A 25,436-nucleotide genomic window follows, 5' to 3' on the forward strand; every position below is an offset into this window, starting at 1 on the left:
CGCGCTCTCTATCTTCTGAATAACCGGCCATTCAGAAGATAGAGCGCGCGGGACCCTGGGATGAAGACAGCGCAGAGAAGCCTGGACATGTAATGTATTACTGCTGTTGCAAGGGCTGCAAGGACATCGATAACTATGTCCTTGCAGCCCTCGCTCAACGATCATCGGGCGGTGGAATAGGCCCATTAAACGAGCGGCGATCTAGCAGATCGCCGCACGTTTACATCGTTGATCGGGCCCTCCTCGGCCTGTGGAATAGGACCATTAGGCCTGGATGTGTATCTTTGTAATGTATGATTTAGGCTCTGTTCCAACTATGGCATTTCAGCTTGAAAAGACAGGCATCTATTGATAATGATGGAAGCAAATAATATTAATGAACATTATTTTCAAACTAAAATCCTGCAGTGGAAACGTACCCTCAGAATTGTTAAGCGCTGTGGAATATGTTGGTTACATATAAATAAATATTATTATTATTAGAAAGGCTTCTGTCTCCAGATGTTTAACATATACATTTTTTATTTTCAGGTACGCATACATTCGTCTATATTTTTTAGGCGTGTTTTATGTACATGACAAACATTTATTGAAAAGATTATGTGAAACCAGCCTGGTATAAAAATATAGGTTTTCAGTTTACATGGTAAACAGGCTGTATCAAAGTGCATGGAGACCTCTACACGTCATTTACTGTCCCTTTAGTTAGGGATCTGAGTTGCTTGGAATAGACCTAATAATGCAGTATGCAATCTTTTCCAGGTCTTCTGCATACCTTTCCTATCTGCCTCATCTTCTGTTCTCAACCGCTTTTTCATAATTATAGCTGCTGGCTATTAAAGTAACTACCCACTATCTTTGTCTTGAGACTGTCATCAGGTATCTGAGAGCAGTGTCATTAGTACATGTGACTGTTCTTGGGAAATGTAAACGATTTAAAAACTGGTTTCAGGATCCTCAATAGGAAAAGACCTCGTCTTATACACTTGGAGAAGATATTGCTATACGGCTGAAGTAGAGGGGGATCTAATAGCTACTCAGGTAGGTGCTTTTTTTAATATACTGTTACCTGTTTCCAATGTAAGACTAGAGAAAAATTGATTTGCATTGAATATGTTTTTTTTTTTTTTTTTACTTCTGCCCTTTATGAGATAGGTGATATATGTTAACATTTTTGAGTTCTACCGTTAAAGGGGTTTCTGGGTTTTCAACATTAATGGCCTGGACACAGTATAGATCATCAGTGTCTGATCAGCGAGGTGCTGACAACCAGCACCCCCACCAATCATTAGTTTGGGGAGTTGCTGCAATGGTGCCAGGAGCCCTGTGCCATTTACTTTGCAGTGGTAGCGCGGGTTACTACTTCCATTCAGTTCAATAGAAGCTGAACTGCAGTACCTCTAGTCTTCAGTAGACGACACAGGGCTTTCAGCACTATTTCCACACAATATTAATAACTCTGACCAAATGTATCATTGTTAGAGAAGTAATAAATAAACACAGCCTCCAATGGATTACAGTAGAGATTGCATGCATTTTTGTAACATGTGGTGCCTTACAAAGGATACTCGAAAATCTGAATTAGGAGTGAACACTGCTAGTAGTCAGATAGCATGTGTGCTGACAGGTACCCTTTAAAAACACAATCTATGGGCTGTGTAATGTTTTATGACTAACAATGAGTGAAGATTGAACAATTTTTTCAAACGGCCAATATTTATCAAAGTCTGTAAAAAAGAGAAACTGGCATAAAATGCCCACAGCAATTACAGATCATTTGACTAGAACTAAAAGCTTTGATTTGTTGCTATGGGCAGTTTACACCAGTTTCTGTTTTAAAGACTTTGATAAATCTTGGTCATGGACCAATATTATCTGATTTCTAAACATGTTAAAACCTTGATAAATTTGGGCTTATGTATTTTGTCAGGTTTTTTGTTTACCATTTCTTCTTGCCATTTGCACTCCAGTCAGCCACAGAGACTTATTAATTGACTGTGTCTGTGTGTGCCACTAGATTGGGGGTCCACTGGGAGATTCATCTGTTTTCTTGTGGGCCAGTCCGTCTCGAGGCTTCAAGGTGTTACTGATGTCTTGGTATCAGATACCACAGGACAATTTCTTTGCTAACGGGGAGGCCTCAACTGGTCAGAGCTGTTTGGAATCCTTCTGTATACAATATTAGAGATGAGTGAATGTACAGTAAAACTGAAGCAAATTCCTATCATCAGGCTGCAGGTTTTGAAGTGTGTTCCGCTCTGCGCCGCTCCTCTCTGGGTGCTGGGTAAAGATGGATTCAGTCCTTGCAAACTTCTCCCAGTTACCCAGGACTAGATCCATCTTTTCCCAGCACCTAGGGAGGAGTGGAACAGAGAAAGGGGCAGACTTCAAAGTGTGCAGACTGATGAGCAGAATCCCAGTAGGAACAATGCAATTCGCTTCATTCCTACTGTAAATTCGCTCATCTCCAATTTTAACCCCTTAACAACCCATGACATATCTCATATGACATGGCGCCGTTAGGGGGGTTCAGAGAGGGTCCTTGCGGTGACCGAGTTCTGAACCACCGAGATACTGCAGCCCGGGACCGCGGCTATCAGACATGACAGCTGCATTAAATGCCCTTCAGAGCGCCATCCCTGGTGTCTGGTGGCGGTATCTTTCCTCAGTAATGTGATCACAGAGGGCATATCCTTTCTTCCGATCCCGGCTTGGCAATCCATGCATCTGGTCTGCTGCAGACCAGAGCAATACAGCACTGATCTAATGGATCGGTGCTGTATCAAGTATACTAGACTGATCTCTTTGAGAGATCAGTGTAGCTGTATTAGAAGTCCCCCAGAGGGACTTCTAATTAATGTGTATATTAAAGGGAACCTGTTACCGGGGACGCGGGCACAGAGCCCGCCCGACCCCCCGTTGCAGCCCCCGGATACTTACCCTTTCTGACGAGTCCCATTCCTGGAGCCGGTCCTGGGACGAAGATATCAGCGCCCAAAGCTGCATGCTTAAGCGCCCAAACTATTAAATTATGCCATTCTTGATCATGCACAGTAAATGGCATAAGTGCCAAAAAATTCCAAAGTGCAAAATTGGGCATTTTTAATCGCATCAAATCCAGAAAAATTGTAATAAAAAGTGATCAAAAAGTAGCTTATACGCAAGTAAGGTACCGATAGAAAGAACAGATCATGGCACAAAGTTAAATTGCTGTAAATATCCCCCATTAGCAATATTTTAAAAAAAATACTTACCTTGCTCTGCAGTCCTTCTTTTTCCCTAGTCAGCTGAAGGTGCGCCACACATGGCAACACTAGGCAGGCCTCCACTGGAGGACCACAAACTAAGGGGGTGGGCTGGCAGAGGATGGCACTAGCAAACAAACACAAACGACCCACCACACAAACAGCACACAAGCACCGGCCCATCCCACACAGCACCAAACAGAGACACACTCAGACAAAGCACATGAGCACCTGCCCACCACACACAGAGACACAACACACAAGCACCAGCCCACCACACACAGAGACACAGCACACAAGCACCAGCCCACCACACACAGACACAGCACACAAGCACCTGCCCACCATACACAGAGACACAGCACACAAGCACCTGCCCACCACACACAGAGACACAGCACACAAGCACCAGCCCACCACACACAGAGACACAGCACACAAGCACCTGCCCACCACACACAGAGACACAGCACACAAGCACCTGCCCACCACACACAGAGACACAGCACACAAGCACCAGTCCACCACACACAGAGACACAGCACACAAGCACCTGCCCACCACACACAGAGACACAGCACACAAGCACCTGCCCACCACACACAGAGACACAGCACACAAGCACCGGCCACCACACAGAGATACAGCACACAAGCACCTGCCCACCACACACAGAAACTCAGGACACAAGCACCTGCCCACCACACACAAAGACACAGCACACAAGCACCTGCCCACCACACACAGAGACACAGGACACAAGCACCTGCCCACCACATACAGAGACACAGGACACAAGCACCTGCCGACCACACACAGAGACACAGCACACAAGCACCGGCCACCACACAGAGATAAAACACACAAGCACCGGCCACCACACACAGAGACACAGCACACAAGCAAAGGTCCACCACACACAGATGGAGAGTTTATTGCAACTGTAACTGAGGTAATTGTTGTCATAAACCTCCAGAGTGTGGTGTGTATATGGATGGGTCCTCTCCAGGTTGTCTCCTCACCACAAGTAAGAGTCTTCACTAAAACTTCCAAAGACTTCCAAAGAAAAGTTTTCTCTATTCTCAGTCTAACTGTTAATGCAGGACTTTTCTCAAAACCTCTTGAATTGCTGTAAATTGCTAGCAAAATCACTTCTCGAAAGTCCCCTATAGCAATGGTCCCATGTGCAGACCAGAAAAAAAAAGAGATAAAAAAAAGGGTCCCCCAATCCTTTTTTAGTAAGGCCAAATCCATAATGTTAAGTTATATATGGGGTAAACGAAAACCTAGAGTGGCGTATCGCCTTATGACAAAAGATAAAATGGCTAAAGATTTAAGCTTGCCAGATATTGCCGCATATCATAGAGCTACGATTCTTTCCCAGCTATATTATTGGTGGAAGTCTCCTTCCCATCTCCCTTGGATCCAACTAGAATCCCACTTGTGTAAACCACACCCTCTTAAGACAATTCTGTATGCTTCCTTATGGAAATTCTCACTCCCCATTAAATTATCTCCCACCATTAAAGCAGGTCTATACCATTGGACACAATCACATAAATCTATGGGTAAACAACTGAATGTTATTCTTCCCCACACACCTTTTGCCATACTCCGCTTTGTTATGCCTGAGGTGGATGTGTCTTCATGGATACCTTTAGGCCTATCTGAGGTTAATCTGTTATTCACTGATGGAATTATGCGCACTTTCCAAGATTTACAACAGAAATACAACCTACCTCACAAGGAATTCTACAAATACCTTCAGCTCAGACATAGTTTACTCGTTAGTAAAGAAACTGCTGTTTCCTGCGACCTAGACCTATTAAATCTGTTTAAAGCGTAACTGTAATTTCAGGGTCATTTTTTTTTTAAACATTAAATATCAACAGTTCAAGCGATTTTAAGAAACTTTGTAAGAGGTTTTATAAACCGAAAGAGTTTCCTTCTGTACTGAAAAAGCAATCTCCCAGCCTCCCCCCTCACTGCAGAAGAAGCAGGATTTCTGTCTCCATTATGTGGCTATGGAGAGGGGAGGGGCTGGGGAGGGGAGGGGGAGCAGTCTTGCAAAGCACAACACCCTGCAATCTTCTCTCAGTAAGTTCATAGATAAGCACTGACCTTTCTGACCCCAGAATCCTGCGGTTTAGGTGCCCAGACAGTCTACAAACAGCTGACCTTCATGTCACCTCTTCCTGCTCCCTCATCTCCCTCGGCCCCTCCCCCCTCCATAAGGATAGAATGGAGAGAACAGAACCCGTCTTCACCAGACGTGTTTGCCTGATAATGCACAGATAAAAAGTCAGGGGGGGGAGGCTGGGAGATTGCTTCTTGAGTACAGAAGGAGGCTTTTTTGGCTGATAAAACCTATTACAGAGTTTCTTAAAATCGCTTATACTACTGATTTCTGAAATAAATAAAAAAATATGACAGTTACGCTTTAAGACTTAACCCAGAGGTCTTAAAAATTTATATAATGTAACAGGTAACTTTCATAAATTTGAATCCCTAGGCCCATATGAGTCATGGATGAGAGACTTAAAGATCTCTCCTACGACGAAAGAGTGGGAACTCGCCTTTAAATGGTCTTTTAAATCTCTAGGCTGCGTTTCCCATATTGAAGCAATTCTTAAAACAAGGCTTAAGTGGTACTTTACTCCACAGAAATTACACAAGATCTTCCCTACCTCGACTGACAGTTGCTGGAGAGGCTGCGGCCATACTGGTACACTTCTACATATTTTTTGGGAGTGTCCCCATGCCACAAATTACTGGAACAAGGTATGGCAACTATCAGAATCAGTGCTACACACGCGAATTCTAAAATCAGCCCAACTAGCCTTGCTACTTTTAGGTATCCAAGAGATTAACCCAACTTACCACATCCTAATAGATAAAATACTCACAATAGCTAAACTTGTCCTGAGCAGCCACTGGAAAACAGCAGAAACCCCATCTATAGCTGAACTTATTCAATAATTAATACTACATATAAATATGAAGAAGCAGTGGCTTATGGCAATTATTCTATAAACAATTTCCATAAGATATGGAATCCATGGAGACACAGCGCATATTTTATACCTTAATCCTCACTAGTCCATATACGTTTGCTGAAATAATACACTGTACTACTTGTCTATGTCACTGGATGATGCCTGAACATGTTTCTCTATTACTTTACTGTTTTTAGTTTGATTGTGTGAACTATATTGGTTGTTACCTTTGTTTACCACAATGCTGTTCATCTGGTTAAGTTGCTTAAGTTGGTCATGTGAACTCAACTCTGATACTCTCTATGTCAATGTTCTTTGTTTATTCATTGGAAACTACTGTTTGTAAACTAAAATTATGAAAAAAATTTCAATAAAACTATTGAAACAGAAAAAAAAGAGAAACTCACCTAACACACACTCCACTGCAGCAGCTGCTCTCTCTGTGTGCTCACAAATCTTTCAGGACAGGCAGTGTGCTACGATGCTGCCTGTGTCGGAAGACACAGCCACCTGCACTCAGTTACTTGTGTGTGCATCTTAAAGGTTCCTGGCAGGGGCATAACTACCACTATAGCAGCCATAGCGGCTGCTATAGGGCCCGCCGCCGCAATACACTGGGCCCCCTGAGCCGTCATCATTTGCAGCACCGGCTGGCCCTGCTGGTCTCCTGGGTTTTGCAAATGTCCCTTTAGCTGCAAGCACTCCTGACCAGAGCTAGCAGTTATGTAGTTATGACTTCACTTGACCGTTTAGTGGTCAGTCGGGGGGGGGGGGGGGGGGGGGGGGGGCAATCAAAAGTTTGCTATGGGGCCCAGCCATTTCTAGTTACGCCCCTGGTTCCTGGGATGGCCCTGCAGTGGTTGGGGCCACCCGGAAGATATTCCGGGCCTCTAGTGGACCAATCCGACCAAATCCCACTCCTGATTGCAATACAAATAATATTCTTATCATTGTCTACGATGGCTATTTCTACTTTTCTGAGAGATTTGTATTTTGCAATATAATTTATTTCTATTCATTATTTTTACAGCTATCAGGAAATCATGTGGAATAATATAGATTACAATTCACTTATCAAAGGCATCAGTGATCTGAATTTCACATCAGAAAGTACCCCTTGTAATCTTCTTGTTACTGGTGACACAGCATTCCCAGTACTGGTAACCCCTACAAAACAGGTTCTTATTGCTGCATCTAAGTATGGCAAGGGACGCTTGGTGGTCATGAGTCATGAATCATACCTGAATGAGCCACAGTTCATGGATTTTCTGCAGAATGCAATATCCTGGTTGAAACCATCCCCAGAAGCAGTAGTCGGTGTTGTTGAAAGCCTTGGCCCTCTGGCAAATACTCTGTCTACGTTTGGACATAACATTCAAATGACCACTGGCTTTAGTAAAGATTTGGGAGTGCTCTGTATGACTGGATATGATGGCACTCAGGTATCGGAAATAACATCATTTCTGAGAGAAGGTGGAGGTCTGCTTATTGGAGCTCAAGCCTGGGATTGGTCACAATGCCAACCAGAATTCAATGTTTTCTATGACTTTCCTGGAAACAAAATAACATCTGTAGCCGGTGTCTATTTTACTAATAAAAAAGGAGACAAAGGGAATTTCAGTGTGAATGAGAAACTACCATTTCCAGTAGTTGATGAGTAAGTATACACATGTAGGCTATGTACCTAAGTACCGGCCGGATGATCTTTCAGGATGCAGGACTCTGATGCGGGTGCATCAGCGCGCGCCCGCATCAGAACCTCCCACAGCACACAATGAAGCAAGCGCCCGGAGCCGCTCTCTTCATTGTGTGAACTGACAGGGTTTCCTACAGCTGAGGATCCTGTATACGATGTGTATACGCTTCGGCCGGGATCCCATAGAAATGTAGGCAATGTTCCACACTGCATAAAGTACAACCATTGTTGCCGATGGCAACAACGGCCATACTTTTACGTAGTGTGAACATAGCCGTACCATGTAAGAACTAATAAGGTTTTGATCTTTTACATTTATGTAGTAAATGCACTTATTTCATGATTTTTACTGTCTACTGTAATATTATGTGATGATTTTTCTTGCTATTACACGTTAACATAGTTTACTATCTACATTATCCATAAATACATCTGTTACTGTGTCAATGAGAAATATTCCATTCTGATTTTTTTGCAGTGTGGATTTCTCAGTGGATCTGAATAAACTCTTTAAAGGTGTTTCCACTCTGGATATCATTGGGGGTGATACTGCTTCTGAAGTTCTGCTGCACGGTCCTTTGACTTTTCCAGTTGGGATGACTGACAAACACCAATGTTTTTTCGCTGCTGCTTACTACGGCAGAGGACGTGTTGTAGTAGGGACACATGAAGCCTTCCTTTTAAGACAAGAGCTGAAGTCTTTCATCCTTAATTCCATTATGTGGTTGGATGCAGGAAGAAATGGCAGGATAGGTGTTCATAATGGTTTGAGACGCCTGACTTCAATGCTGCAGGGGGAAGGTATCTCCTGTGCAATATCCGATGTGAGTTCGGAGTTCAGCGTGTATTGTTGCAATTCTTACAGTGATGCTCAAGCAGAGAAAATTCAGCAGTTTGTTGCAGAAGGAGGAGGTCTTCTCATTGGTGGCCATGCCTGGTACTGGGCTTACTCTAATCCAAATGTGCTTACTCAATATCCAGGGAACAAGATCCTCAATAAATTTGGGATAAGTATTCTGAGCACAACCGTACAAAATGGCATTTATGATGTTTCTGAGTCACTTACTAATACATATCATTTTCTCAGAGCAGTCCCTCAGCTTCTGGGCGACTTGAAAAATAATAAGGAGCCTAGATCATCTCTAACCCCTTGGTTGTCAAAGCTGAGCCAGGATGCGTTAAATTTTCTCAAGTTGCCCGCCAGCCCGCTTACTGTGTCCTTATGGGAAGAGATCTCATGTCTGATACTTAAATGTAATTTACCAGAAGTCAGTGTAAAGCGTCCTGTGAATACCTGCTCTAAAGAGGCTTTCATACTGTGTATAGCTCAAGAAGTCCAGTGCTTATATGAATCAGATCAAAAGGACATAGGAAAACTTGAGCAAGAGAAAGCCACAGCAACGATAGAGATTGATGGCACAAACCCTGGTAAAGTATGATTGGTAATACATTTGAAATGTTGAAATGATGTGTGCATGTCAAAAACAATAAGGATGTCTAATTAAAGTAGTACTCTGATGTCAGGTAAAAATACATAAACATGCTGCAGAAGTATATAGCATTGCATATCTTTCTGCTCCAGTTCTGAAACCACTAAAAATCTTTTTTTTTTTTTGGGGGGGGGGGGGGGCTAAGTTCTTGACTTCCTGATTGTACTTTCTGTTTAAGCAGTTGCTCAGTGCTACCGTTTCTGGAATACCCTGCTTTTTCTCAGCTGTTTATCACAGCCCTCCCACCCTGCCTACTACCCTCCCACAGCACCCATGCCTACCCCTCCCTACCCAGAGCAGTTGCAGATTGCCTTATTTTACAGCAGACCATCACAGAATAAATGAGGGGCAGCACCTGCTGTATTCCCTGTCTGGCATAATTCTGTGGCATAATTCATCAAAAGACAATATTCTGTAAACACATCTGACTCTTCCTAATTGTCCAAATCTATATATCCAAACATATATTTATATGTATATGACAGGGAGACGGTGACTTGTCTGAGAGGGGCTAGTTTGAGGTGGTGATATGACTCGAGAGGAGTTAGAGCTCAGGGACAATATCCAGTCAAGCCTCCTGTGACATCACAGGATAATGCCTTGTCTCGGGAGAAAGAGGAGTCAGGGAGTTGGAAATAATACCCCACTGCGTGGTTCTATTTTCAACATCCTGCCAGGGAAAAATAATGTAAAAGCACACTGAAGCCAGTATGTTAGTTTTGTGGCTTGGATTTTTAGTTTTATTTAAATACAATTTTCTGATCCCAGAATACCCTTTTAAGTATTTCCATATTGTGAGTATTGTGTGAGTTAACAGATTAGCACCTATGATGCCATCATTTGTCTTTAGTAATGTGCAAAAGTGGTACAGATGTGTAGTTAAAAAAAAAAGAACTTAAAGAGAAAAATTTTGTTTGCCATTTGAATTGCTCAAATATTTTTCGAGATTTTTGCTTATAAAACAAGGGCCAGTGCTGGATACTGAGGTAAAATGAGATTAAAAGATATCCAGGGTGCTGTTCAGCCATCGAATAGCCAATCTTTTAACCAGCCCCACATTATGTTTCTTAACGTTCCCCATCCCTGCTATTTTCATTATCATCTGGCATTCCTTACTATAGGGACCTCATAGGAGTTTAGGACTTATAATGGCAGTCTGTGACCCTGGCAATAACAGGGGCTACGCCGTGGGTGGTCAACCTGTAACAGTGAAACTCTCACTGTTATGGGCGTCCCATCACACAAAATGTATTCTGGGGTCCTTTTGCTGTGGCCCTTTGTCAGAAAGGTTTGTGCTCCCTGGACTAGGCAAATAAGCTCACTAGTCACTGTAGTTAGCTTTAAATAACAACCACATTCAGGCAGGTATAGTTTATGCATTTATTGTCACTTGAGACAAAGGATCATTCACATATTTGCATTTTTTTTTTGTAAAATCAGAGGCAGGTATGACAGTTGGCTATTAGCCTAAAATTAAGGTGACACCAATGCAATTTAAACCTTATTAAAGGGGAACTCTGGTTAATAACTCTGTTAAGTCCCCACCCATAAGCTTGTTTGTAACAGTTTTTTATATTATATGCATTGGTCCATTTGTGTGCAGTACATCTTGACTCACACCCTGAAGATCCTCTGGCCTCCCCCTCCCTTCTGGGACAGAGGTCACATGATCTCTTCTGTTATCAGGCAAGCTGTAACACCTCATCTGTAACCTCGCCCACCACTGACATCACACAGTAGCCAAGGTCCATAAAAAAACTGCTTCTCCTGGGTAGTATAGAGGAAAGGTGACCATGTTGTTTATTTTTTCGCTTTTTCTAACCTATCTATGTAGATGAATAGATCAATAGATAGGCAGAAGGATTGATAGATAGATAGATAGATAGATAGGAGATAGATGGATAGATAGATAGATAGATAGATAGATAGATAGATAGATAGATAGATAGATAGATAGATAGTGTGTTTACTGTGCAAAGTAGAAGCAGATCGAGCCAGTGGTGGGCAGATACTACAAAACAGGGGCAGGTACCCAGCAGTCGGATGTGAGGTGCAATGCATGATGGAAAATGTAGTTTCCCAGGCAGATACTATGATGTAAAAGTGTGATCATCTATAAAAGTTTGACTCCGGGGCTAGGAGCAGTGTAGACGAGTGGGAAATATGTCAAACAATCAGTGGGGGATCAGTGAGTGCACTTATATGTTTTTTGTGTATTTTTTTATGGGATCATTGAAGTTCCCCTTTAATGCTTTAATGTTACACTTTAAGGTGGTGACGCATGGAGAAGTACAGGACTTTATTTGTCTCCCAACACAAAAGCAACACTTGTATTTCCAGCATCAGTTGTTGGGAAAGGTCTCCAGGTAAGTTATCTGCTTTGTGTTATTTCTAGTGTCATTTTATTCTTTCTTAATTAGGCAAAATATTATTTTTAACATTATTGCTCCATATTGAGGCCATAAACTAAGAGATAATGAATTTAATTACATATATGTATAATTTCCTGCTCCCTCTACTCCTTCCTAAAGAATTGCTAAGCAGTGTTATACCACACTGTTATAACCCCATGCCAACTCCCAGAATTTAGATGTTTCACTAGTATTTTTTGGCGGGATGATTGACAGGCAGAGAGACCAGTAACGGACCTCTCTGTCTGGCAATCATCCTCTCCGAGCAAGCTGACAGGCAGAGCGGTGACTAGTGACCGGCAGGGAGCTGCCCAGATGACTACCTCCCCGTATCTGCCTGTCATGTGCCCCAGTTATTAAACTCGTTTTTCTCCGGTATAAAGCTCCTGCAGCAGCCGCAGTCGGTGCATGCCATGGCTGCTGCAGGAGCCTTATATAGCACTCCAGGGAATCATATCAGCCCAATTGGGTTGATTGGTTCCCTTTAAAAATCCAACTATAGTATACAGCTTTTCCTTCCTCATTTGCTTCAAGAAAAGAGTATGGTGCTGTATAGGGTGTAGGTGCACCTATGGTTTTCTCATAATGAACCACTGTGACTCTATGTTGAGCTGTACATGCTTTGCGCTGTGTTTTTGCCCAGGGTATGGGGCCTTATAGTCTTGTTTGTTACAGGTGCAGGTAGGTTGTCATTCAGATAACCTGACTAAAAAAAAAAAGCTTAGTCGTGCCCCAGTAGTCGTGTATAAAAAGGATGTTAATGATGAGAAGGTTGTGATATCCAGTGTCTGGGGAGGACTTCTATATGTTATTGTCAAGGAGAAAAGTCCACTGGGAATTGTTCCAGTTACAGTCTATGGAGCAGAACCAGCTCCAACATTTATAAAGGGTAAGTACAGGCATTCCTTCCTTAATGTATATACTCGTCACTTATTAGGTTTACTACTAGATGACACTGCTGGTCTGTGTTGTTTAGTTATGTTGATACCACATCCTGAAACACTTTAGACGTCTCCCTTGCTACACACACACACACACATATATATATGCAGAAGATAATCCACAGCACCGGAGCAACATTTCATCGAACAGTCTTTGACATTTTCGTGCTTGAAAATGGCGAAGACTGTTCGCTGAAACGTTGCTCTTGTATCCCTTGTATGCTGCACCATGTTATTTGTTTGGATTGATATACTTTACATGGAATAAATTCACATTTTTACTGTCATCTTCGAGTGCTGTGGATTATCCTCTGCATATTTACTTGAGCTTTTGGTCAAGGCAAGATCCGCTGGCACCAGAGTCATCTAGGAGTGCTGCTAAAGTATGTTCACACATAGGCCTATATTTATCAAAAGGTGTAAAATATACACTGGTGTAAACTGCCCACAGCAACCAATCACAGCTCCTTTCTCATTTTACCAGAGCTTAAAGCTGAGCTGTGATTAGTTGCTCTGGGCAGTTTACACCAGTCTATATTTTACACCCTTTGATAAATATTCCTCATAGTGTTTAATTAGCCCTTGACCACTTTGTTTCAGGAGAGCTAAGCTGTAGCGAGAGCTCTCTCTTTCTGTGGCTTATCCCTCCCCTCCCCATAGAGAACACAGGAACACTCAGCCACGTTGAACTGTCCTGTGTATGGGGAGGACGGGGATAGTCGGGAAAGATAACTGAAGAAGAATGTTAGGCAGTCAGTTATTTAAGGGGTATGGGTAGCTTAAAGGGGTTATCCAGCACTACAAAAACATGGCCACTTTCCCCCTACTGTTGCCTCCAGTTTGGGTGGGGTTTTGAAAGTCAATTCCATTGAAGTAAATGGAGCTTAATTACAAACCGCACCTGAACTGGAGACAATAGTAGGGGGAAAAGTGGCCATGTTTTTGTAGTGCTGGATAACCCCTTTAAGTCTAACTCACAGGTGTCAAACTCAGGCCCTCCAGCTGTTGCAAGTTGCAAGCTGAAGCTTTGGTTTTGCAGGCATGATGGGAATCATAGTTTTGCAACAGCTGGAGTTTGACACCCCTGCTCTAACTTGTCCTAACTTGCCCTATAACTATGCTGATTATCTATTAAATCAGGCTGATACATTTTATAAAAGGACCAATGATCAGCCAACAAACAAGCAAATGTTTAAAAATCACTGTATAAACAATTGTGACATTTTTCATGTAGTGTGACCACACGATCATGTTGTTTCTATTTTTAATCAAGGGTCCCCCTTTCCTGAACTGGTAAAACCTTTAAAAATACCCTAGCCAGGTAAATACCCCAACAATCCAGCCAATTTTAGGTCAATATCCTTGTTGAAGTAAAAAAAAAAAAATTAGCTTCTTTATTGGAATCCACAAGCACAGGGCACTGCAACTAGTGGTGCCAGCAGTGTTTAGGGCTCCAGCAAGACCTTTTTTGGATAGGCAAACAGAAGAAACCGCAGCACTCCAGATCAGTGAAGAATTCAAACTGTGTTTATCAATATCATAAAAATGAAAGTCTGTCTGTCTGTCTGTCCTTCTGTCTGTCTGTCCGTCTGTCCCATATAGACTTCCAAACGCCTGAACCGTTTGACCCCAAATTTGGCACATAGATACATAATGTACCCGGGAAGGTTTTAGGTCCCGTCCCCGCCAGATGTACAGAAGGGGAGGGGGAGGGGGAAGAGCAGCGCCCCATAGAGATGAATTGGAAAATCTCCTCACTGCACACACAAGCTGCCCAGAGAAAACGGCAGTTGAGAGCCTTAGCAACCAATAGGATTACTGCTTTCATTTTCACAGGGAATTGTGGTTGCTAGGGAAGCTGCCTCACAACAGATCCACAGAAATAAGTGGTAGACTCCCTACTCCATGTAAACAGTACATGTATATAGGACCCCCTACTCCATCTATACAGTATATGTATACAGGACCCCCTACTCCATCTATACAGTACATGTATATACAGGACCCCCTACTCCATATATACAGAACATGTATATACAGGGCCCCCTACTCCATCTATACAGTACATGTATATACAGGACCCCCTACTCCATCTATACAGTACACCAGACACCCCATCCTCACTCACCAATTAGCATCAGGATTGGTAGGTAATAGCTCCAGACATCACATTTAACACTGCCACACCAGACCTGACCAATACCGCCATACTGTGACTGGATAACACCGCCATACCAGACCTGACCAATACCACCATACTGTGACTGGATAACACTACCACACCAGACCTGACCAATACCGCCATACTGTGACTGGATAACACTGCCACACCAGACCTGACCAATACCACCATACTGTGACTGGATAACATTGCCATACCACACCTTATCAATACCGCCATACTGTGACTGGATAACATTGCTATACCACACCTGACCAATACCGCCATACTGTGACTGGGTAACACCTCCATACCTGACCGGACCAATACCACCATACTGTGACTGGATAACACCGCCACACCAGACCTGACCAATACCACCATACTGTGACTGGATAACAACAACATACCAGACCAGACCAATTACACCATACTGTGACTGGGTAACACCTCCATACCAGACCTGACCAATACCGCCACACTGTGACTGGATAACACCGCCACACCAGACGTGACCAATACCGCCATACTGTGACTGGATAACACCGCCATACCAGACCTGACCAATACCGCCATACTGTGACTGGATAACACTGCCAGACCAGACCTGACCAATACCGCCATACTGTGACTGGATAACACTGCCACACCAGACCTGACCAATACCGCCATACTGTGACTGGATAACACCGCCATACCAGACCTGATCAATACCGCCATACTGTGACTGGATAACACTGCCACACCAGACCTGACCAATACCGCCATACTGTGACTGGATAACACTGTCATAACACACCTGACCAATACCACCATACTATGACTGGATAACACCGCCATACCAGACCTGACCAATACCGCCATACTGTGACTGGGTAACACCTCCATACAAGACCTGACCAATACCACCATACTGTGACTGGATAACACCGCCATACCAGACCTGACCAATATCGCCATACTGTGACTGGGTAACACCTTCATACCAGACCGGACCAATACCTCCCTACTGTGAATGGATATCACCGCCACACCAGACCTGACCAATACCATCATACTGTAACTGGATAACAATGACATACCAGACCAGACCAATTCCACCATACTGTGACTGGGTAACACTTCCATACCAGACCTTACCAATACCGCCATACTGTGACTGGATAACACCACCATACCAGACCTGACCAATACCACCATACTGTGACTGGATAACACTGCCATACCAGACCTGACCAATACCGCCATACTGTGACTGGATAACACTGCCATACCAGGCCTTACCAATACAGCCTTACTGTGACTGGATAACACTGCCATACCAGACCTGACCAATACCACCATACTGTGACTGGATAACACCGCCACATCAGACCTGACCAATACCGCCATACTGTGAATGGATAACACCGCCACACCAGACCTGACCAATACCACCATACTGTGACTGGATAACACTGCCATACCAGACCTGACCAATACGGCCACACTGTGACTGGATAACACTACCATACCACACCTGACCAATACGGCCACACTGTGACTGGATAACACTGCTATACCAGACCTGACCAATACCGCCATACTGTGACTGGATAACACCGCTATACCAGACCTTACCAATACCGCCATACTGTGACTGGATAACACCACCATACCAGACCTGACCAATACCACCATACTGTGACTGGATAACACTGCCATACCAGACCTGACCAATACCGCCATACTGTGACTGGATAACACTGCCATACCAGGCCTTACTGATACAGCCATACTGTGACTGGATAACACTGCCATACCAGACCTGACCAATACCACCATACTGTGACTGGATAACACCGCCATACCACACCTGACCAATACCGCCACACTGTGACTGGATAACACTGCCATACCAGACCTGACCAATACCACCATAATGTGACTGGATAACACTGCCATACCAGACCTGACCAATACCACCCTACTGTGACTGGATAACACTGCCACAGCACCTCCACCAACTCTATACTACAGGTATACAGAACCCCAAACTATACACTACAGGTATTCAGGACCCCAAAACTATACACTACAGGTATACAGGAACTCCACCAACTATATACTTCAGGTATACAGGACCCTCAAACTATACACTACAGGTATACCGGACCTCCGAACTATATACTTCAGGTATACAAGACCTCCACCAACTCTATACTACAGGTATACAGCACCTCCACCAACTCTATACTACAGGTATACAGGACCCCCTATACACACTGACACTTTATACCTGGGCAGCGCCGGGTACATTTTCTAGTTTCATATACAAAAATACAGATGCAATGTTTCTTCTCCGTCTGGAGCCCTTCTCAAACATGCTTGAGGCTCCAGTCAGAGCACAAATGTTGCATCTGTATTTTTGTATATGGAATAAACACAGTTTGATCTCTTCACTGATCTGGAGTGCCGCGGCTTCTTCTGTTTGTCTATCTGCTTTATTGACTACAATACTTTCTCTTTCTTGTCTTAATAGAAACCAGGTCAGATTTGTTGAAGGCTGACAGTCATGTGATGGCACACAACAAATTATTTACTCAAGTCAGAGGTACAACATAGTCAACTGCCTTCTCTGCTTCTTGGTTTAGACACAGAGAAGTTGTCCACAGGGTTACTTGAGGACTACATGGGGGCAGGCCTTTTTTTCAGATCAGTATACGTGTATGATAAATCTCCCCTGATGTTTTTAATTCTTGATAACCCCTTCAAAGGAGAACTCTGTTTGGGATCCATTTTTTCAATATGCCTGGAGTGGGGATGAGTGCAAAAAATAACATCCACTTACCTCCCTGGCGCCTGCACTGTCGCCCACATACCTTGGCTCTGGCCCCCTAATGCCCAGCTGATTCCTGGGTTGAAATATGCAAAAAAACACCGCAGAGACACCATCACTTGTCTCAACGTCAGTGTATTCTAGGACATTGCCCCCTGGGAAATCAAATATGCAAAAAACACTGCAGAGACACCATCATGTGTCTCTGCCTCAGTGAGCTAGCCAGACCTTCCTCCGGGACGGAACAACCAAGCCAAGGAATGTCTCTAGTCAAGGAAACCACCCAAGCAAGGAATCCATCCACAGACAGCTGTTTCAGGATATTTTCCCCTCATCACTGTGGAGTAGGATTCTGGCTAGTGGGAGCAATGCCTAGTAAGTGCATGCAAAAGGACGCTGGTTGACCTCAGGGAGATCACCCAAGACAAATCAAAGACACCATCACGTGTCTTGACGTCATTGTATTTTAGGACATTACCCACTGGGAAATCAAATATGTTTTTTTTGCATATTTGCAGGTTCATTCTTTGAACGGACAATGGAATCCGCCTGTGCATAGAATGGAGTCTATGACACGGGCAGAGACGCGCGCGCCAGCCACAGTCTGCGGACGGAGCAAGCTGCGGAATGTACAAGGGGTTTTCTGTTGCCATTCCGCAGTATGCACGCACCCTTACAGCCCATTGGTTATAATCTTACTATTTGATCAGGCAGGCACAGCACCAACAAACACCCCATGTTCTTGTACCAGTAACCAAAAATTATCACTGTTTTTAAATGATTTTGTGCTTGAAACTCAGATCTTATTTCAATTAATTAATTTTGCTGATTTTATCATTGTAAAGTCATTGTATCCTGCAATCACTACTTACATATTTTGACAACTAAATGTGTCTTCTCACCAGGACAGACTAGCCTCTCCTCATGGTCGGAAACAATTCGCTCTTCAAGAGCTCCTTGGGCTGAGCTTATTACAGAGAACATTATCCTTACTGTCCCTTCTGATACAATACGCTCACTAGAGAATCCAGACGAGGCAGCGTCTTTATGGGAGGAGATCATGTGGGCAATAGCGGATCTTGCATCTATCCCAAGAAAACTGCCTCGTCCAGAAAGAATTGTGGCTGATGTTCAGATCTCAGCAGGTAAGAACCAATCTAATCGGTGAAATCCCAGACCTCCAGACCTCCGATCACATTGCTTTGTAAATTATTACCATCATAGCTCTATATCAGGGTTAAATATTGTTAATGTGAAGTACAAGGCATTATACACATAAGGGGTTTTCCAGGCTAAAATATATATTTTTTTATTATAAGAAATTCTCAGTATATAAAAAAGGCAATTTTGCAACATATGGGGATATTTATTAAACCTTGTCCAAAGGAACTAGGGAGGATACATAGCAAAAAAACAGATAGAATCTTTTGTTAAAAAAAAAAAAAAAAAAACTACAGTATAAATGAAAGCTGCAATTTGATTGGTTGTTAGGGGCAATTGCTCCACTGTTCCTTTGCATGATGTTGGATCAATCTCTCCCATAGCCTGTCTCTCTACTGCATCTCTTGGATCTCGTTTTGTACTGCGCTGACTGTCTGTTGCTGACCCGGTCTGTTTACACCTCGTGATTGTGTTGTTAGTCTTTTGTCTGCATTCTTTTTAAAGGGGTGCTCCGGCGGGGGGGCACTTTTTTGGGGGGACCGGGGAGGAGGTGGCTGAAATAAAAGACGTTCACTTACCTCTCCCGCAACACGGCGCTCTCCGGTCCCCGGTTCCCGGCCGCTTCCGGGTGTCTGACGCCGCCCGAGACGCTACGTTTCAGGGCCGCTCAGCCACTTAGTGAAGAAGGCGGGATCCGAGCGGACTTCAAACGGATCCCGCCTCCTTCACTGAGTGGCTGAGTGGACCTGAGACGTCACATCTCGGGCCCGTGTCAGACACCCGGAAGCGGCCGGGAACCGGGCACCGGAGCGCCGTGATGCGGGACCCGCCGCTGGAACTGGGGAGGTAAGTGAACGTCTTTTATTTCAGACACCTCCTCCCCGGTCCCCCCAAAAAAGTGCCCCCACGCTGGAGCACCCCTTTAACTCATCTTGCAAAAAAGCCCCCACACAACTCTGTTCGTGAAAGAATAAAAAGAAGAGTGGAAGTAAAGCAGTTGAAATAGATAGGGGCCACATAGGAGACCTTGCCTAATTAGTGCAGTATTCTGCTGGGAGGTGTGTGAAGTATATCTTGAAGGAATCCAAATACTCATGTTTAGATAAAGCTGTGTTATTTGACCGCCTTTTGACTGCACAGTCGCGGGGACCGCCCTGTGAGATAGTACGAGTCTCAGGCCTCCGTCTTTGGGTACAGCTAACTAGTGAAAGTTTTCCTGCATAGTCGAGCGATGTCAGTAGAGAGCAGCTTACTTGCAATCTGTAAGCTACTGTGGATTAGTCCCTCTGCCTTTCTTTCCTAGGGGGTGACTGTCCTGAAGTTAGGATCCCCAGCAAAGGCAAGGGTGCTTCCTATTTCTCTGGTTACCCTGGGTCTAGGTTTAGCAGTGCATAACTCCCACTAGTCTACCTTGAAGATTGGGTGTTGCCTCTCCCTTGGCTAAACAACAACCAACACCAACACCTCCTAATTGGTCTAGAGCCAGACTCCAACTAACTGACCAGGAAGTGTGTGTATAAGGACAGAAGAACCACCCATAGAGGGACACTACAGTCCGACTAAGCAGGAACTCCACTGAGCAGGAACACTGGGTTAACTTCAGCTACAGCACCAAATACCTAGTTTGAATGGAAACTGGCTTAACAGCACCCACATAGTGGCCTGAATGGAAACTGGTTTAGGAGCACCCACAGACTGTTTTGAATGGACACTGGCTTTACAGCACCCACAGACATCCACCCACAGTGTACTCTCCTATCCTTTCCTCTCTGTGCCTATCTATTTCTCTCCCTGCTGTGATCCTTCTCTCCTCTTCACACACAGCTTACTGCCTGCCCCCAGAAAGTGAATCACACTATATACAGGGTGAGGGGGAGGTGCTGACATCACAGTGGGGCTTGCATGTGATTGGACAGCTACAAGGGATTAGGCATAATCCCTTACTCCTGCAAAGTGACAGTACTCTAACTAAATATGTGCGGCTACCATCGAATCTGCCATGTTTATCGCACAGAATTTCGCAAAACAAAGCGAATTAACAGCGGGGCGAATTTGCTTTGCTCATCTCTAGTGTAAAGTCACAAACAGTATATAAAATAGGTATCGCCATAATTGTACTGTTCTGAAGAATAAACTTTACTCTTTGAAATGACAATAACACTTAATGCCATTTTGTGCCCCAAATTTATATTATACAAATGTAATAATGCCCCTTTTGTAGCTTCCTTTAACAACATATGTCCCCTACAGCAGTTAAGAAGTCCCTCCCTTAGTCAGGTATGTCCCCTCAGTAGGCAGGTAGTCCCCACATTAAGCATGTAGGCCCGCCACTCTTAGGCAGCTGTGTCCCCCAATAAGCAAACAGATCCCCTATTAGCCAGTTATGCCTGTTTAGTAGGCAAAAAACAAGCAAACAATGAAAACCAACATTCTTACCTCCTCTCCCACACAGAGCAGCCAGAACCCTCCTACCTTCTTTGCAATACAGGCATCAATGAGTACCACCATGGCTGCACTGTAATGGGGCAAAGGTCATGGTCTGCATTGAGGTTGCACCTATAGTCCTTGATTATAAAAGTATGTGGCAAGAGAATGGAGATTCTTCTTTCAAAAATCCCTTTCTCACCAAACTATTTTGTCCTTTTCTGTTGCTGTAGGTTCGATGCATGCTGGATACCCAATAATGTGTCATTTAGAAGCAGCACCTATATTAGTCATTCCTGCAGAAATGAGGAAAAATATGTGGGGGCCTATACATGAACTTGGTCACAATCAGCAGAGAGGAGTTTGGGAATTTCCTCCTCACACTGGAGAAACCACCTGTAACCTGTGGTCTGTATATGTGCATGAAACAGTGCTAGGAATCCCAAGTGATAAAGCTCATCCTGATCTATTGCCATACAAAAGAGAAAACAGAACTAAGCAGTATCTGAAGAATGGAGCTGACCTTAAGGAGTGGAACCTTTGGACAGCGCTTGAGACTTATCTTCAGGTATTATAAACTGATAAAGTACATAGGCCCAGATTCATCAATGCAGCCTAATACAAACTTAAATAAGACTATGTAAAAAATAAATTGCTAGATTTATCACAACAAATTTATGTGGCATTTTTTTTACTCTGTCTAGTCCAAGTATTATCTTAGACCAACCATTAGTTCACTTAGCTTACTCTAAAATGTTATGCTAAAACTGTTAAACTAATCTCTCCTTTAAAATGCTGTAGCATTAGTTGTCAGTGATGAGGAAGCGTGCAATTGTAAGGCAGCATAAATCTGCTAACAGACTTCCTTTAAAATAGACTTCCATTTTTTTCTTAGTTTAGTTTTTCATTGATTTTCCATTTACATATAAGATCATAATCTTTTTCTGTCAGCTGCAAGCTTAAAGGGGAAATACGGTAGGTTTTTTTTGTAATCAACTGGTGTCAGAAAGCTATATAGATTTGTAATTTACTTTTTAAAAATCTCAAGTCTTCCAGTACTTATCTGCTGCTATATGTCCTGCAGGAAGTGGTATATTCTTTCCAGTCTGGCACTGTGCTCTCTGCTGCCACCTCTGTCTGTGACAGAAACTGTCCAAAGCAGAAAATGTTTTCTATTGGGATTTTCTACTCTGCACAGTTCCTAACATGGGCAGAGGTGGCAGCAGAGAGCACAGTGTCAGACTGGAAAGAATACACCACTTCCTGCAGGGCATGTAGCGGCTTGAGATTTTTAAATAGAAGTAAATTACAAACCTGCATAACTTTCTGACACCAGTTGAATTTAAATAGTTTTTGTCAGACCTCCCCTTTAAATGTTAACCCATAGCTGCACCAGGATGTTACTTAAAGGCGTTATCCAGTGCTACAAAAACATCGCCACTTTCCCCCCTACTGTTGTCTCCAGTTCAGGTGCGGTTTGCAATTAAGCTCCATTTACTTCAATGGAACTGAGTTTCAAAACCCCACCCAAACTGGAGACAACAGTAGGGAGAAAGTGGCCATGTTTTTGTAGCGCTGGATAACCCCTTGAACGTCCTGGTGCTGCTATGGGAGTTCAGAGGGGGGTCGCGCAGGGGGTATCCCGGGTGGTATATACAGCCCGAGACTCAGCCCGGGACTGCGGCTATTAGCGGGCACGGTCTGATCGCCGTGCCCACTAATTAAGCACTTAAATGCAGCTGTCAAAGTTGACAGCTGCATCTAAGTACTTGCTGTAGCCCTTTCCTGTTGTTCAAGTGGGGGGATCGGGCCCCCCCCTGCGACGCAACAATCACGAAGGAGCATCTGATACCGACAGGGGTCTGCTCTGTAATGGCGCTGATCCTGGCTCGGCACTCTATTGCTTTTGGCTGCAGCAGCCAAAGGCAGTAGAGTGCCTATCTCATGGATCAATGCATCACCGGAACTTTTTCCGATCATTTTTTTCTTTTTCCAAACATGGTAAACAACGTAAGCGTAAAAAAAAATTCCAAAGTGCAAAATTTTCGACCATTTTTGGTCGCATCAAATCTAAAAAAAATTGTAATTAAAAAGCGATCAAAAACCACATATGAGCAATCAAGGTACCGATAAAAAGAACACATCACGGCGCAAAAAATGACACCTCACACAGCCCCATAGACCAAAGGATAAAAGCGTTATAAGCATGGTAATAGAGCTATTTTAAGGAACATATATTTTTATAAGCCATCAAATAAAATAAAATTTATTCAAGTTACATATCGTTGTAATCGTAAAACTTGTGGAACATTTATAACAAGTCAATTTTACCCTAGGGCGAACAGCTTAAAAACAACCCACACATATAATTTTTTTCTGGTTTCACAGCATATTTTAGGCAAAAATTACATCTGCCATTGAAAAGTACAATTAGTGGAGCAAAAAATAAAGGCTCATCTGGGTCTCTAGGTGGAAAAATGCAAGTGCTATGGCCTTATATACACAAGGAGGAAAAAACGAAATTGCAAAAAGGAAAACTGGCTGTGTCCCCTAAGGGTTAAAGTACTTTAATGGGACTAAAATGTGTTAGAAAAAGTTTGATGAACATAAATAATAAACGGTCAAATAAAATAATAAACTCAAAAATAAATATATTTATCTCAAAGATAAATGAAAACTGTGACATGCTAACCTAAGTAAAGATATTATTCTCATATAACTTTACTGTTTTGACCCTCTTTCTCAGTGTAGACTAAAAGATTTACATTTATGTATATATTTAATATAAATCAGTTATTTTAAGTAGACAACCAAGGTTCATTATTATGTGTACAATTATTTATAGTATGAAAAAAATAAATAGGAAAATGGTAAATAGTCCTTAGCAAAAGGGGATGACCCCCCCCCCCCCCCCCCAAGGACATTTACACACTTCACATAGTAATACCGAACTGTAAATTTCTATTTTATAACATTTCATTAATATTCCTTTTATAGTCAGAATGTCATAAAACTATACTATATAGTGTAAAGAACCTTGTCTTCATCGTTTCAGCTAAAAGAGGGCTTCGGTTGGGATCCCTATAAGCAAGTTTTCTTAGAGTATCAGCGCCTGACTGGCGTCAGTAATGACAAGAAGGTGAAGATGAATCTTTGGGCTGAGAAGTTCTCTAAAGCAGTCAATAAAAACCTTGCTCCATTCTTCAAGGCCTGGGGATGGCCCATTGATGATGCGACCAGCAAAAATTTATCTATACTGCCTCCATGGGAAGAGGATCCAATGAAGAAATATGTTGAACTTTAATAAGACAAATATATAGAAACATTGGGGTAGATTTATCAAACTGGTGTAAAGTAGAATTGTCTTAGTAGCCCCTAGCAACCAATCAGATTCCACCTTTCATTTTTCAAAGAGTCTGTGAGCAATGAAAAGTGGAACCTGATTGGTTGCTAGGGGTAACTAAGACAATTCTCCTATACACCAGTTTGATAAATCTCCTCCAACGTTTTTATGAAAATATGCATCAAGTGGCTTAAAATGAATTATTTGCTAATAAATGTTACAGAAGTAAAAATCAAATACTACGAGGAGCCTGCTAGATTTTAATCTAAATTTAGAAAATTGGAGATACTATTTGAATAATCAACATGATTCCAGTAAACATGTATGATGCATGCTGTGCTCAATAAATCATTCAGTTCTATGTTGTTTCCTTACAATTCTATCATCTGATTCATAACTTAAGGCCATAATGTAAAAATCCAGGGAGGGCAGGGGTTGGTGGCAACATAATAAAGAAGCTATACTTACCCATTCTGCTGACGTACCCCTGCTGGTCTTCTGTAGCTGTAGAAATGCCCACTCAGCCAATGACTGGGGGAGGATACCTCTGCAGTCACTGACTGGCAGAGCAGGGAGTTCTTGCCTGGTCTTGATGACACAGGAAACCGGGAGAAACTAGAGACTGAAGGCTGGCAACAAGCTGTGGCTCTGCGGTTGCGGGGGAATTGGGATGGGTAAGTATAGAGTCTTTATTATGTTACAACCTCCTTCTGGCCGCCTTGGATTTTTAGTATGTCCCAGAGTTCTCCT

At 43.1% G+C, this 25,436-nt stretch overlaps 1 protein-coding gene across 2 annotated transcripts; it reads left to right on the forward strand.

Annotated features, from left to right (window-relative positions):
• The first annotated feature begins 926 nt into the window (after positions 1–926).
• LOC138777554 (TRPM8 channel-associated factor homolog) lies at positions 927–24,687 on the forward strand. Of its 2 annotated transcripts, XM_069956304.1 has the most exons (9): positions 927–1,041; positions 5,758–6,026; positions 7,272–7,898; positions 8,416–9,365; positions 11,699–11,793; positions 12,514–12,727; positions 18,664–18,903; positions 21,577–21,911; positions 24,399–24,687. In XM_069956304.1, exons 2-9 carry the CDS (start codon positions 6,004–6,006, stop codon positions 24,645–24,647), a joined length of 2,733 nt encoding a protein of 910 aa, XP_069812405.1. In that variant the 5' UTR covers positions 927–1,041; positions 5,758–6,003; the 3' UTR covers positions 24,648–24,687. The 2 variants fall into 2 exon arrangements, with proteins under 2 accessions (XP_069812405.1, XP_069812406.1); XM_069956305.1 differs by lacking the exon at positions 5,758–6,026 and having other exon boundaries at positions 928–1,041.
• The last annotated feature ends 749 nt before the right edge of the window (positions 24,688–25,436 follow it).

Source organism: Dendropsophus ebraccatus, chromosome 1 (assembly GCF_027789765.1).
Source record: "Dendropsophus ebraccatus isolate aDenEbr1 chromosome 1, aDenEbr1.pat, whole genome shotgun sequence".
Lineage (NCBI taxonomy): Eukaryota > Metazoa > Chordata > Amphibia > Anura > Hylidae > Dendropsophus > Dendropsophus ebraccatus.

Excerpts from the sequence above, each read along its gene's own strand:
- LOC138777554 (XM_069956304.1), top strand. The coding sequence starts at position 6,004 with ATGCCACAAATTACTGGAACAAG. Across the intron at positions 11,794-12,513 it reads TTGTTGGGAAAGGTCTCCAG|GTGCAGGTAGGTTGTCATTC; the intron begins GTAAGTTATCTG and ends TGTTTGTTACAG. Across the intron at positions 21,912-24,398 it reads CGCTTGAGACTTATCTTCAG|CTAAAAGAGGGCTTCGGTTG; the intron begins GTATTATAAACT and ends TCATCGTTTCAG.